The 15,309-nt window shown below is 43.5% G+C and overlaps 1 protein-coding gene across 2 annotated transcripts in view; it reads left to right on the forward strand.

Annotated features, from left to right (window-relative positions):
• LOC106599529 (ephrin type-B receptor 1) overlaps window positions 1–15,309 on the forward strand; it is a 341,747-nt gene that overhangs the window by 272,596 nt on the left and 53,842 nt on the right. For both annotated transcript variants that reach the window (XM_014190808.3, XM_014190811.3), the window contains exons 7-8: window positions 10,632–10,794; window positions 14,845–14,953. In XM_014190808.3, coding sequence (XP_014046283.1) covers window positions 10,632–10,794; window positions 14,845–14,953 — 272 coding nt within the window. The remainder of the gene's footprint in view (window positions 1–10,631; window positions 10,795–14,844; window positions 14,954–15,309) is intronic.

Raw genomic sequence — 15,309 nt, forward strand, 5'->3', positions numbered from 1 at the left:
AGACTGGAGAGCAGGGCTGCCCTGAACGGGTTCAGCTGGCTCAGGTTACTGAGGTCTGTGTTCAAGAGAACACTGTGTGTGTGTGTGTGTGTGTGTGTGTGTGTGTGTGTGTGTGTGTGTGTGTGTGTGTGTGTGTGTGTGTGTGTGTGTGTGTGTGTGTGTGTGTGTGTGTATTTTTAATAGCAATACATTTTAGGTCCCCACGAGGATAGAAGAACATAATGTGTGTGTATATTATGTGTGTGTCTGTGTGACTCAGATGTATGTTCTGTGGATTGCAGTAGCATTGCCACACAGGGAGGAGTCAAAGAACTCCAAAGTTGTCCACCGTAGACCAAACATCACTATTACCCACTGTGCTTTTGCCCACTGTAATTCCCATTGAACTCCAAACACAACTCATGTAAGTCTTTATCATTAATCTATTCTCTCAGTTGGCCTTGAGTGAAACCTCACATTATTATCCCAATGCACACAACCATGCCATGATTTATAAAGGGATCTTTAGAAAAGCTGGATTTTGACTCAAATCCCTGGCTCCCTGTTGAGGTCTGTGTGTAGCTTGTGTAGAGGAGTCAGGCACAGGACAGCAGATATGAGTAAATAAACGTAATTTACTCAAAATAGGCAAATACAATACAATAAAGAAAGCCCACATAACGGACCGTATAACATACGAACAATCACTCACAAAAAACCATGGGGGAACAGAGGGTTAAATAATGAACAAGTAATTGGGGAAGTGAAACCAGGTGTGTAAAACAAAGACAAAACAAATGGAAAATGAAAAGTGGATCGGCGATGGCTAGAAGGCCGGTGACGTCGACCGCCGAACGCCGCCCAAACAAGGAGAGGGACCGACTTTGGCGGAAGTCGTGACACTCCCTTAGCTGTGTATTTAAACTTTCACACTTCTTTGTATTTCTTTCTCCTCTCTTTCTCTCTTTCTCCTTTTCTCTCTTTCAGCAGCTGTCCCTCTTTTCTCCTCTTGTTCTCATTGGTCTGTGCTACACCCAGCTCTTGTATTCCCAGGCTGTATTCTCAGGTGAGCTGTAGTGTAGAGACGTAGAGCTAAGCCCTCCGAGTGTTTGCAGATGTCAGAAATAAAAGGAGGAAAAACAAACTAAATGAGTGAAGGCGGCCCATTGTTGTTCCTCCGAAATCCCCTACCTTTTTCACTTTTCCCCAATCCTGAGAGTTATTCAGAGATTTGAGCTCCCCCAGTGAGTAATCTGAGTTAGTTGTTTGTGTGACGTGTGTGTGTGTGTGTGTGTGTGTGTTTGCCATGCATGTGTCCGTGTTTGCATGCATCTACACTAGGTGAACCAAATGCAGCATGCTGCTGTAACAGTATAGCTTCCGTCCCTCTCCTCGCCCCAACCTGGGCTTGAACCAGGGACCCTCTGCACACATCAACAACTGACACCCATGAAGCATCGTTGCCCATCGCTCCACAAAAGCCGCGGCCCTTGCAGAGCAAGGGGAACAACTACTTCAGGTCTCAGAGCGAGTGACATCACCCGATTGAAACGCTATTAGCGCGCACCACAGCTAACTAACTAGCCATTTCACATCGGTTACACTGCCAATGGTTAGCTAGCAATTACTGTGATCATGGCTTAGTGAGATGCCACCTCTCTTCCCTTTCAAGAGTGACTTTTGCTTGTGTCTTTATAGTGAGCGTGTGAACGCAGCTATACATCCGATCTCCCACAGTAAATATGCACTGTAAGTGGCTTATCATTCATTCAGGCAGGGCTAGAGTTGAAAGGAGATAGCATGCATGATGCCTATCAACAGTAGACAGAGAGAATATAGTAATGCCATATTTTAGTATTGTGCTATGCTTCAAGGAATCATTAAAAAAATGACTAACAGTTAAGCTGTTTCAACATTTTATTTGCTATATATCTGTAATATGCAGATTATGAATTCATTTTAAATACCCTTTAATATCAGCTTCAAGCGAGTTATTTTAATTCGTAATGAATATGGTAATTCCTTGCTTATGGTATAGTAATGTAAGCAATGCTGCCTCTGTGATTGAAATTGTTTACTGATGGTATTGTTTCCTTAGGCTTTTCATTCACGTCAGTAGCATAAATAAATAAATAAATAAAGAGTGTGCAAAGCTGCCAAGAGTGTGCAAAGCTGTCATGAAGGCAAAGGGTGGCTACTTTGAATAATCTAAAATATATAATATATTTTGATTTGTTTAACACTTATTTGGTTAATACATGATTCCATATGTGTTATTTCATGGTTTTGATGTCTTCATTATTATTCTACAATGTAGAAAATAGTAAAAATAAAGAAAAACCCTTGAATGAGTAGGTGTGTCCAAACTTTTGACTGGTACTGTATAGATATAGAATTTCTAACCATATTATATGGGCTTCTATGTGTCAGAAAGTATTCACACCCCTTGACTGTTTCCACATTTTGTTGTGTTACAGCCTGAATTTAAAATGGATTACATTTAGATTTTGTGTCCTACACACGATATCTCATAATGTCAAAGTGGAGTTATGTTTTTAGATTTTTTTTTACAAATTAATAAAAAATAGAAAGCTGCAGTTTCTTGAGTCAATAAGTATTCAACCCCTTTGTTATGGAAAGCCTTAATAAGTTCAGATGTAAAAATATGCTTAACAAGTCACATAATACATTGCATGGACTCATTCTGTGGGTGTTTAACATGATTTTTGGATGACTACCTCATCTCTGTACCCCATACACACAATTATCTTTAAGGTTCCTCAGTCTATCAGTGAATTTCAAACAGATTCAACCACAAAGACCAGGGAGGTTTTCCAATGCCTCGCAAAGAAGGGCACCTAGATGGTAGATGTATAAAAATAACAAAAGCAGACATTGAATATTCGTTTGAGCATGGTGAAGTTATTAATTACACTTTGGATGGTGTATCAATATACCCAGTCACTACAAAGATACAGGTGTCATTCCTAACTCAGTTGCCGGAGAGTAAGGAAACCTCTCAGGGATTTCACCATGAGGCCAATGGTGACTTTAAAACAGTTACAGAGTTTAATGGCTGTGATAGGAGAAAATTGAGGATGGATCAACAACATTGCAGTTACTCCACTATACTGACCTAATTGACAGAGTGAAAGGAAGGAAACCTGTACAGAATACACATATTCAAAAACAAGCATCCTTTTTGCAATAAGGCACTAAATTAATACTGCAAAAAACATTGCAAAGAAATTAACGTTTTGTCCTGAATGCCCCAAATGTTATGCTTGGGGCAAATCCAACAGGAGAGGAGGCCCACCTTGTTATTAGTGTTAGTTGAAGGAAATACTGCCTGGTCTAGGTACCTGTAGCCTTCGGGATACTACAGAGAGCAGATGACATGCAATGTTCCCTGTCTGTCACTCCTGGCAAGCCTCACCATTGGCTGCCCTCCCATCTGCCCTCCCACCTGCCTTCCTTTTTTTTATGTAGCATGTTAGGGTGTGTCTTTTCTAACTTGCATTTGACTGACAGCAGGAGAGGGCCATTCACAGTGGGCGGTCTCTCCTGGCAAGACCTTTCATTGGCCATCCACAAGCTGCTGTCCCTCCACCTGCCACTTCACATTAAATATAATACCCATTTGTCTGACAGCGTGAAAAGGCCACTGCCTGTTGGCTGTTTCTCCAGAGATCGTTCCCCATTGGCCATCTTCCATCTGCCCACCCACCTGTCCCCCGGAATTAAGCAGAGGGGGGTGTGATCCTGGGAGACCCTGTTTGACTGACAGCGGGAATGGGCCAATCCTAACCGCAGGTGGTCAATGCTCAACCAACCATGGCTGATGAAAATGAAAGTGATGTCCCAATACTCTGTGGTGGCCTGCCTTTCCTTTCCATGAGTTGTCTATGTTTGGACGTTTATCAAATTAGATCACGCCATAATGGAAGTACAATATCACTTTTGCATGGTGTGTGGATAGTAGTAGGCATTGCAGGAACATTAGTGTTGAGGCTAGATATGTATTTGACTATTTGCCTTCATGGTAAATTACCAATAAACATTTAAATACCCCCAATATAATGATCCAATGCTATAACACATATAACACAAACGAATATCCTGTTATGAGATTAAACTTTGAAAGGCGTAGCTTTTTCTTATTAGTGGACGAGCTAACATTCCTCTTCATCACAGGAGTGAGTGTTCAATAAACCCTAATGTGATTGGAGAGATCGTTATATGTGGGCCAAATTTCATAGCAGTGTTTACCTCATCTGGCCAATGATGAAGCTTCCTTCGTGATCTAATTACACTGATCTGATTGGGTAATGATGTCGGTGTGGGCCGGATATGGGCCTCTGTCTATTCTGTTCTATTCTCTTCTCCGTTGTTCCTGTTGCTCTCCTGTCCTTTTTCATCCTCCCCTTTCTTAAATCTCATTAAAGTGTATATGCAAATGTTTATAGATTGTGTTCCATGATGAGGTATAGCAGTCTCTTCAGTAGTTGCATATCTGAGAAACTGCAGTCAAAGTTACAGAGGCATAAATATCATGCCCCCTAAAAAATGCTAATCTCCCCTGTTATAGTAAAAGTGAGAGGGTTAGCATGTCTTGGGGGTATGATATATGATATTTGTGTATCTGTAACTTTCTCACTCATCATTCACAATTCATTCAGCACTATCCCTAATCATGGTAGCATCCACATGAATGTAGAAGTGTTTAGAATTATATTCTATTCTTATTTACAATAAAAGTGACTCAAATGATACAATACATTATTTACCATTCATTTTTATTGGGCACAAAATAATCTGAAACGCAACTAAAACCAACAGCAAATGCATCCAACAAGTCACACACTTGATGTGATTATCGCATGCTAGGAATATGGGACCAAATACTACACTTTTGACTACTTTAATACACATATACTGTAAGTGAATTTGTCCCAATACTTTTACTCAGCAAAGGACCTTATGAAGATGCTGGAGGAATTTGTTTGTACTCACCTAAAATAAATAAGACCAAATAAGAATTTGTTCTTAACTGACTTGCCTAGTTGAATAAAGTTTAAATAAAATAATAATAATAAATAAATGAAAATGTGGGGACAACAGTTGAAGTCGGAAGTTTACATACACCTTAGCCAAATACATTTAAACTCAGTTTTTCACAATTCCTGACATTTAATCCTAGTAAAAATTCCCTGTCTTAGGTCAGTTAAGATTTCCACTTTATTTTAAGAATGTGAAATGTCAGAATAATAGTAATAGTAAAGAGAATGATTTAGTGGGTCAGAAGTTAATATATTCTCAATTAGTATTTGGCAGCATTGACTTTAAACGTTTTGTGTAGCCTTCCACAAGCTTCCCACAATAAGTTGTGTGAATTTTGGCCCATTCCTCCTGACAGAGCTGGTGTAACTGAGTCAGGTTTGTAGGCCTCCTTGCTCACACACACTTTTTCAGTTCTGCCCACAATTCTTCTATGGGATTGAGGTCAGGGCTTTGTGATGGCTACACCAATACCTTGACTTTGTTGTCCTTAAGCCATTTTGCCACAACTTTGGAAGTATGCTTGGGGTCATTGTCCATTTGGAAGACCCATTTGCGACCAAGCTTTAACTTCCTGACTGATGTCTTGAGATGTTGCTTCAATATATCCACATCATTTTCCTACCTCATGATGCCATCTATTTTGTGAAGTGCACCAGTCCCTCCTGCAGCAAAGCACCCCCACAACATGATGCTGCCACCCCTGTGCTTCACGGTTGGGATGGTGTTCTTCGGCTTGCAAGCCTCCCCCTTTTCCTCCAAACATAACGATGGTCATTATGGCTAAACAGTTCTCTTTTTGTTTCATCCGACCAGAGGACATTTCTCCAAAAAGTACGATCTTTGTCCCCATGTGCAGTTGCAAAAATGCATTGTCTCAAACAAACATCCGGTGAAAATGCAGAGAGCCACAACAAATTACAGAAATACTCATCATAAACATTGATATAAGATACAAGTGTTATACATACGATTAAAGATACACTTCTTGTTAATCTAGCCACTGTGTCCGATTTCAAAAAGGCTTTACGGTGAAAGCACACCATGCGATTATGTTAGGTCAGCGCCTAGCCACAGAAAACCATACAGCCATTTTCCAACCAAGGAGAGATGTCACAAAAGTCAGAAATAGCATTAAAATGAATCACTTACCTTTGATGATCTTCATCTGATGGCACTCCCAGGTCTCCATGTTAGACAGTAAATGTTCGTTTTGTTCGATAAAGTTCATCTTTATGTCCAAATACCTCCTTTTTTGTTTGCACGTTTAGTCCAGTAATCCAAATGTACGAAGCGCGGGCACAAAGTCTAGACGAAAATTCCAAAAAGTTCCATTTGAGTTCGTAGAAACATGTCAAACGATGTTTCTAATCAATCCTTAGGGTGTTTTTATCATAAATATTCAATAATGTTTCAACCGGACAATACTGTTTTCATTAGAAAGGAAAGGGAATGGAGCTCACGTCACGGTCACGTGTGTGACTAAACTAAAGGCTTTCACCTGGGCCATCTGCTTAGAGTGCTCTTATTCGCTCCCCTTTCACAATAGAAGCCTGAAACAACTTCTAAAGACTGTTGACATCTAGTGGAAGCCTTAGGAAGTGCAATCTGACCCCACAGACACTGGATATTCAATAGGCATTCACTTGAAAACTACAAACCTCAGAATTCCCACTTCCTGGTTGGATTTTTCTCAGGTTTTTGCCTGCTATATGACTTCTGTTATACTCACAGACATTATTTTAACAGTTTTGGAAACTTTAGAGTGGTTTCTATCCAAATCTACTAATTATATGCATTTTCTAGCTTCCAGGCCTGAGTAACAGGCAGTTTACTCTGCGCACGCTTTTCATCCAAACTTCCCAATGCTGCCCCCTATTCCTAAAGAGTTTTAAAGTGGCCAGTGATTCCAAGTCTATGTAAATTAGGGCAGCAGGGTTGCGTAATTGGGTGAAAGCTGGCTGGTGACGGCTATTTAACATGATGGCCTTGAGATAGAAGCTGTTTTTCAGTCTCTCGGTCCCAGCTTTGATGCACCTGTACTGACCTCGCCTTCTGGATGATAGCGGGGTGAACAGGCCTTGGCTCGGGTGGTTGATGTCCTTGATGATTTTTTTGGCATTCCTGTGACATTGACAGTGCTGTAGGTGTCCTGGAGGGCAGGTAGCTTGCCCCCGGTGATGCGTTGGGCAGACCGCACCACCCTCTGGAGAGCCCTGTGGTTGCGGGCGTTGCAGATGCCGTACCAGGCGGTGATACAGCCCGACAGGATGCTCTCAATTGTGCATCTATAAAAGTTTGTGAGGGTTTTAGGGACCAAGCCACATTTCTTCAGCCTCCTGAGGTTGAAGAGGCACTGTTGTGATTTCTTCACCACACTGTCTGTGTGGGTGGACCATTTCATATCGTCAGTGATGTGTACACCGAGGAACTTGAAGCTTTCCACCATCTCCACCGGGATAAGGAGAGATTGAAAATGTCCGTAAACACTCCAGCCAGCTGGTCTGAGCATGCTCTGAGGATGCGGCTAGAGATGCCTTCTGGACCGGCAGCCTTGCGAGGGTTAACACGCTTAAATGTCTTACTCTTGTCGGCCAAGGAGAAGAAGAGCCCACAGTCCTTGGTAGTGGGTCGCGTCGGTGGCACTGTATTATCCTCAAAGTGGGCGAAGAAGGTGTTTAGCTTGTCTGGAAGCAAGACGCTGGTGTCTGCGACGTGGCTGGTTTTCCCTTTGTAGTCTGTGATAAACGGTTCACCCGATATGGATGAAAATACATTTACATTCCAAAGTGCAGGTGTACAGAGCCAAAACAACAACAACATGTGTCACTGTCCCGATACTTTTGGAGCTCACTGTATATCAGCTGCCTGCAGGTGTGGGTGTAGTGTAGTGTAGGTGTGCATGCTTATTTTCTGTCTATATTCACTCTGTGACGGTGACGCAATTAGCTAATTACAGTTACCCCCTCCTATCCCCATAGCAGATAGTGCACCAGTCAGAACTTCAGGACCAAAGCCTTCTAGCACTAGCAGGCTGGGCCAGGCTGGTTCATTTAAGGTGGTGGACACTGGGCCTACACACCTGCACAGACAGGACACACACAAACATAACACACAGCCACCCCAGTACACAGGCAGGCATACACACAGACTGTTCAGGGTCTATAAAGTCTTATTGGATTTAGTTATTCAGTTTCGACCATACATTTGTTTAATCCTTTGAACTCCCACTCTGAAATACCCAAACAAACCAAAACAGAAGAAGAAAATGGCACAAAACAATTCTCTGCAAATGGAACTTGGAAGCGTTGCTTTGTTCCATTCTGTGAAAACAAACACATTCTGTAGGTGGAAATAGTCCTCTGTCATAATTAGCAGTCTGCCACTTCAGACACCACAGAACAACTTCCTTTACTAATTAAACTCTCTCTAAATACTTCTAAGACCAGCAGTAAATACTGCAGGAGGAACAATATTACAATGTGACTCACAGACAAATGGGCCTAATTTCATTAATATGTGTGGCTGTGTGTGTATATGGGTGGTTAGAGGGTAGTGTGTGTGTGTGTGCGTCTCTGTGTACATGTCTGTGTGTGTGCGTGCATGTGTGTGCGTGTGTGTGAGCGTGTTTAAAGAGTGACTAACTTTAAAGGTTTAACATCACTTTACATCATTTCACAAATAGTTTAATCTTTACTCATTCATTTTATACAGGAATTAGATGCAAACCCATAATTGAGAAATGTACATATTCAGAGATATAGTTATGCCTGTTTTCTGTCCTCTCTGAGATCACCAAATGAAACACACTCGTCATACCCGTCCCTTAAGTGTCCACGGACCATTCCCACCTTCTCACAAGTGGACATTTTATATCAAATCCTAATTTTGGGGATTTAGGAGTTTGCCATGTGAAATCCTTTGTTCTCTCTATGTGTCTCTTTCTGCATGGCCAGGGGGAGAGAGTCTCCTCCAGGAATTTACGAGATGAGATAACAGAACCTAGGTGTAGGAGAGCGAGAGAGAGGGGGAAGCCACTAGCTATAAAAAGGGCCACGTCATGGCACCACTAACATGGGGTGAACAGCTGCGGATATTGCTCTCTATACAATAGCATAGACAGTGAGGCAGACCTGCTCAGTAGCTCCGACTGTTTACATAAGACAACTAGTCACACATTTTTTTAACTTGAGAAATACTGCGCCACACACCGTAGTTAGATGTAAAATTGCGCAACTAAAACGTCCTTGGCAAAAATGTCAAAATTAATTATACATTTCTTGAGTTATCTTAGATTAATTCCGGGGATTATGAGAAAGTGAAATATGCTTCCGCGTCTACAGTGTCTCATGGGGGACAAACATCATTAACCAAGCTGAATCGGTCAGGAAACACACCTCCAAGATTGAAATCTAATTTTTCTAATGAGCAACAGAAAAACACATGCCAATCGGTGTGTTCAGTGGCTCTTTAACAATACATACTGTCATTCAACCCCAGCATTAAAGTTTCCATCTGTGGTCGTAACAGCTACGTAAGCCTGTCAAGGACAAGGGGATTACAAAGAGAAAGAGATTAACAGCAGCTACAGAACACTTTGGTGCCATTGTGTTGAATAGGCCCATTAGTGCATCTAAATTGCATATGACTCATCTGAACTTTTCAGGTTTCTATGGTGGAGGAGACTGTTACCCAACACATAAGCTCCCTCTATCAGCTGTTTTTTATTGCTCTAACTAGCAAAGTAATGCCTTTTTGGAATATCAATCCTTTCTATCCCACTGGGCACACATTGATTTAATCAACATTGTTTCCACGTCATTTCAATGAAATTACTTTGAACCAATGGGGAATAGACGTTGAATTGAAGTCTGTGCCCAGTGGGATCCTTTCTCTCCTCTCATGGCATGTGAGTCACTGTGGATAAGAGTGTCGGATAAACAAAACAATCTAATAAAATGCCAGTGTTACCTCTGTTGTTGCAAAGGCAGCCAACGTTACTAACTGTTGGTTGCTGAATACTTCCGCAGCATAGGGGAGATAATACAACGGTTTCATTAAATGCTAACCGAGGTCCGTATAATGCATCTAGGATCAGGTCCCCCCCCCCCCGTCCATTTAATCAAATTAATTGTGCTCTAGAAGGTCAGACTGATTTTATATCAGCACCCCTACTCTGAGAAGTTTGATAAAGTACATACGACCCAGATTTCATGGTTAAGAAACCACCGCTTTAGGCGAATGCTGGTTGATGTTTATTGTCATGAGTCTTGTCCTGGAGGCAGAACTGAGTGAACTGACTTCCCCTTAGATAGGCCAGCTGCAAAGTCAAAATTGGCTATATTGTAAAGATTCATTAAAAGAAAAATGTGCAGATTTTATGACTTTGTGGCTGTGCCAGCTAGTGACCACTCTGTAGAGCTGCCTCCAGAACAAGATTCATGACGAAAAACGCTAACCTGTGAGACATACGGCCCCTGGTCTCTTCCTCTCTGTCTCCTCCATTATGTCCCGTCCTGGATTATACACATGATCTGCTCTGTCTCTCTGCAACATTCATCTGGTATCTCTCTCTCTCCCCTGTCCTCCTCCAGGACCATGCAGAGATGAATTCCACCATGGTGCGCAGCGAGACCAACACAGCCCGTGTGGAGGGCCTCCGGGCGGGCACGGTCTACGTCGTGCAGGTACGGGCCAGGACTGTGGCTGGCTTTGGCAAATACAGCGGCAAGATGTGCTTCCAAACCCTCACAGATGGTAAGGACCATGCAATAAGCCAAGGGGAGGAGGGGAGGTGAGGAGAGATGGTGGTGGGGAGCTGCGTGTGTTAGTTTGTGTGTGTGTGAGAGAAAGATAGAGAGGAAGAGAGAGAGTGTGGATAGAGACCAGGACAGTAGAGGGATTGTGAATGTGATAGTGGAGAGTGTGGATCACTGTCACAACATGTTTGTGAATGTTTCATAATGTATGAGATTGTGTGTCTCTATGAGAGTTGAGAATGGTGGTTTTGAGCTTCTCTTCTTGTGTGTAACTGACTGTGCTTGATCCAAACTGCTTAGCTAATTGGTTCTTCATTGAGCCCGTCTGTTGCTGAGCAGCTATCCCAGAATGCTTAGCTGTGATTAGTGGCTGATGTGATTAATTATTTGCCACCGGGGGTTGGATTGTTAAGGGGGCGCAACACCTGCTACACTGGTGTGTGAGTTTGGGTCCAGGTGTTTGTGTGTGGGTGTACTGTATTTCCTAAACACAGCATACGTCTTCTTTCCTATGCAATATGCTGTCAGAGGATTTACAACACTCCAGTAGAACTTACCCTTTGAGGCACAGATCTAGGATCAGCTTACCATCCCCAAATCCTAACCCTAACTAGGGCTGTCGTGGTGACCGTATTACCACCACACCGGCAGTCACGAGTCATGACCGCAGTCACTTTCCCTATGACTGTTGGTCATGGTAATCCCAATCCAAAATAGCGCAAATGAATGGTACTGATGGGTAGTTTACCAAACTTGCTAAATTCCCTCTATTCACTCTCGAAATACCTCATGATTAAATTTGCATAATCTGAATGATGAGGACAAATAGTGATGGGAGTTAGAGTTCCCGTTCCGAAATGGACACGGGAAAGCCCCAGACCCAATATGCATACATTTTTTAAACCTGTTCTGAAAGGACAACTTGTCCGATCCGAGTGAAGGAAGCAGCAGAAAAGCCAATTGTTTTGCTACTTTATTAAACCCGAGCCATGGATAAACGGAGAGAGAGAGAGCGAGAGAGAGAGAGAGAGAGAGGTAAAGAGCGAGCAGCTGTAGGCTATTAGGGAGCGGAGACTGTACGGTGTGTGAATATGTAAGACAAGGGAGGCTCAGAGTACTGGAGGGAGAGACCACAACCACTGTTATCTTGTGCTAGACTAACTTCTTGTTAGTTATTTATCATCCTTACATAGTACCCGTCTTGACTGCATCAAACCGAGAGAAGCTAGCTAACTAGTCCTACAGTTAGCCTACACATAACTCCATTCAGATTATAGCGTAAATAGCAGCCTACCTGTTGGCTTTTGGTCGTTGTAGCCTTTCTTTCTCATTTCACTTTTAATTCTGTCATTTTAATTCCATCTTCCATTGATTAGATGGAACTTTCTTGCTGGACAAGCATAGCAACAATGCAATTGTCTCTCTCTTTCCGCTGGAAGCACAAGGATCAGAACACATACCTTTTTTTGCGACTCTTTCCAAATCATCTGTATAGAGTTTCATCATGCAACTCTTATGTTTTGATTTCTAAGACATTACCAGATTTATAGGCCTATCACAACTAAATAAATGATGGATGAAGCTATATTAAATGGACTTATTCAACTTTTGAAAATGTTCATTTTCGAAAGGCGCGCTAAGCATGTTTATGTTAATTAGCCGTCAATTACTGTGAGACCGGCAATCATTTGCATGACAATTACCATCTGACAAAATGTTATGACCGCCACAACCCTAACCCTGACCATTGGGGGGTTAAACACTAAACTGATCTTCTTATCCATGATCCGCATCTAAGAGAAAATCTCCACTTGACATCACAAATACCACACCTCCTCCTAATCTTCCTTCTTTCTATCCTCCACCCCTCCATCCTTCTTTTCCTCTGTCCTTCCTTCCCTCCAATAGGAGGCTATTGTATGGTCAAGGTGATTATCAGTCGTATAAACAACCTGTTCTGTTAGAGTGATGATGATGATGATGAGGAGGATCTCCATCATCATCTGTAGTTACCTGTGTAGAGCAGATGTAGCAGCATAGCCCTCTCCTCCCTGTTCCTCACGCTCTGATTAGTATTTACCCAACGCATGCACATACACACGCACACACACCACACACGCCAGACAGCATGAGGACCAGCTGATGGTACATCCTCTGGCTTGCTGCCACAGCACGACATTTATGGAGACAATTAGCACCCGGTGAAGGAGGAACAGAGGGACCCATCACACCCTTCCCCTCCCTCCCCCATCCCCTATGTCCCTCACCCGCCTCCTCCTCACCCTTCCTCCCTGCCTCCCCTTCCCTTATGTCCGTCACCCACCCCCTCCTCACCCTCCCTCCCTCCCTGCCTCCACCATCCCTATTTCCATCTCCCACCCCCGCCCTACCCTCCCTCGCTGCCTCCCCATCCCCTATTTCCAACAACCTATCCTCACACCCTCTCCCTACCTCCCCCGCCTCCTCCTCACCCTTCCTCCCTGCCTCCCCTTCCCTTATGTCCCTCACCCACCCCCTCCTCACCCTCCCTCCCTCCCTGCCTCCACCATCCCTATTTCCATCTCCCACCCCCGCCCTACCCTCCCTCGCTGCCTCCCCATCCAGTATTTCCAACACCATATCCTCACACCCTCTCCCTACCTCCCCCATCCAATGTCCCTTACCCTCCCTCCATGACTCCCCCATCCCCTATGTCCATCACCCCCTCCTCACCCTTCCTCCCTGCCTTCCCCATCCTATGTCCCTCTCCCAACTCTCCGTTCCTCCGTCAACCCCTATGTGCCTCACCCCCTAGTGCCTGCCTCCCCTGTCCTCCCCACATCTCCCTCCCCCACCTCCTCTTTCCTGCACTACCCATCTCATCCCAGTCTCCATCACTGTCTACCCACCTCTGGCCCTCCTCTCTCCCTCACTCCCCTCTGACTCTTCTCCTTCTTCCTTTCCTTCACAGTTGACAATCCCTCTTTTCTGTCTGTCATCACATTTTTACACAAATCCCCCAGGTCTCTTCACCCCACACCCCTCAACTACCCCCCCCCCCCCCCCCCCCAACCCCTCCCAAAACCATTTGATTGACAGGTGCAATGAGGAGGAGATGATTGGCCTTTCATCAGTAAGGTGTGTATGGTTATAGCTTGTCAGTGAGGAGACCTATTCTCCACAGTCAGGTGTTGATACCTGACTGATTGCAATGTGCTGTTATTTACTGCTAGCTATAGCACTCAGACAGTTGATTTCTGATTCTTCAAGCCAATCACCATTTTCACCTGTCTGAGTTTAGGAGACTGAATACAGCTTCACAAAGAAATAGCACACCCACCCTTTACAGGGACCAAAATAGTAGGCCTATAATTCAAACTATCAAGTGTGCTATGAGTACTAGCTTATTATCTTGTTGATATTTAAGCTACTATATCACCGCTCAAAATACTTATTCTTTCTTCTCCTTTTTTTCACTTGAATCCCATTGCTGTCAGTTTGCCCGCAGCATGCTATATCTTGCTAAAGGTCATGAGACAGGACTGAGGCAGTTTAGTGTGTCTTTAGAAGTTATTTAGGCTACCCTCTGAACTTGTGACATTCTTCCTCACTTCATTGCTAACGTTTAGCTGTATTTTTGACTGTCGAAGAGCAGCTTGTGTTTGAACACCCACAGTAGAAATTTCAAGGTGTTCTTTTGTGTCTGTCAGACTGTGACAGGGAGATTAGGTATGGCAACAGAAACACTGAAATACTTTCTCTCACTTTCTATTGATAATTTTCTCTCTCTCTCTCTCTCTGTCTCTCTGTCTCTCTGTCTCCTATAGAACTATACAGGTGACGGTCAGCACGGCTTTACTCCAAATCCTGTCTAAATGTGTTTAGCTCAACACCTCAGAGCTGAGGCATCTACATGTTGTCTTTATCGTCAGGTACACCTGAAGTAACCATGCTTGCTGTTCTTTCTGTTCCCTCCCCTCTTTTTTCTCTATCCCCCTTCCACATTCTTCTCTGTGTGTCTTTATACAATACCCTCTCTCTCTCCCCTCCCCTCTCTCTGTCTATGTAGATGACTATAAATCAGAGTTGAGGGAGCAGCTTCCTCTGATTGCTGGCTCGGCTGCAGCAGGATTGGTGTTCATCGTCTCTCTAGTGGCCATCTCCATCGTCTGCAGCAGGTACTGTACAGTCAACATGTCCACCATGGCTGTGCTTATGGTCCAACGGGTGTGCCTCACACACGCACGCATGCACACACACACACACACACACACACACACACACACACACACACACACACACACACCTTACCTAACCATTAGCAGACACAGACAGGCTGGCAGGCAATGGAGCCTGTCTTTAGGCTTTTCACATACATACCTACACACACAGCCAGCAGAAGGTAAACAAAGTAAAAAGGAAAATACAGTGCCTTCAGAAAGTATTCACACCCTTGACTTTTTCCACATGTTGTTGTCTTACGGCCTTGCATGTACTCACTCTGTGTGCAATAATAGTGTTTAAGATGATTTTT

The sequence above is a fragment of the Salmo salar genome, chromosome 03, assembly GCF_965601325.2.
Source record: "Salmo salar chromosome 03, fSalSal1, whole genome shotgun sequence".
NCBI lineage: Eukaryota > Metazoa > Chordata > Actinopteri > Salmoniformes > Salmonidae > Salmo > Salmo salar.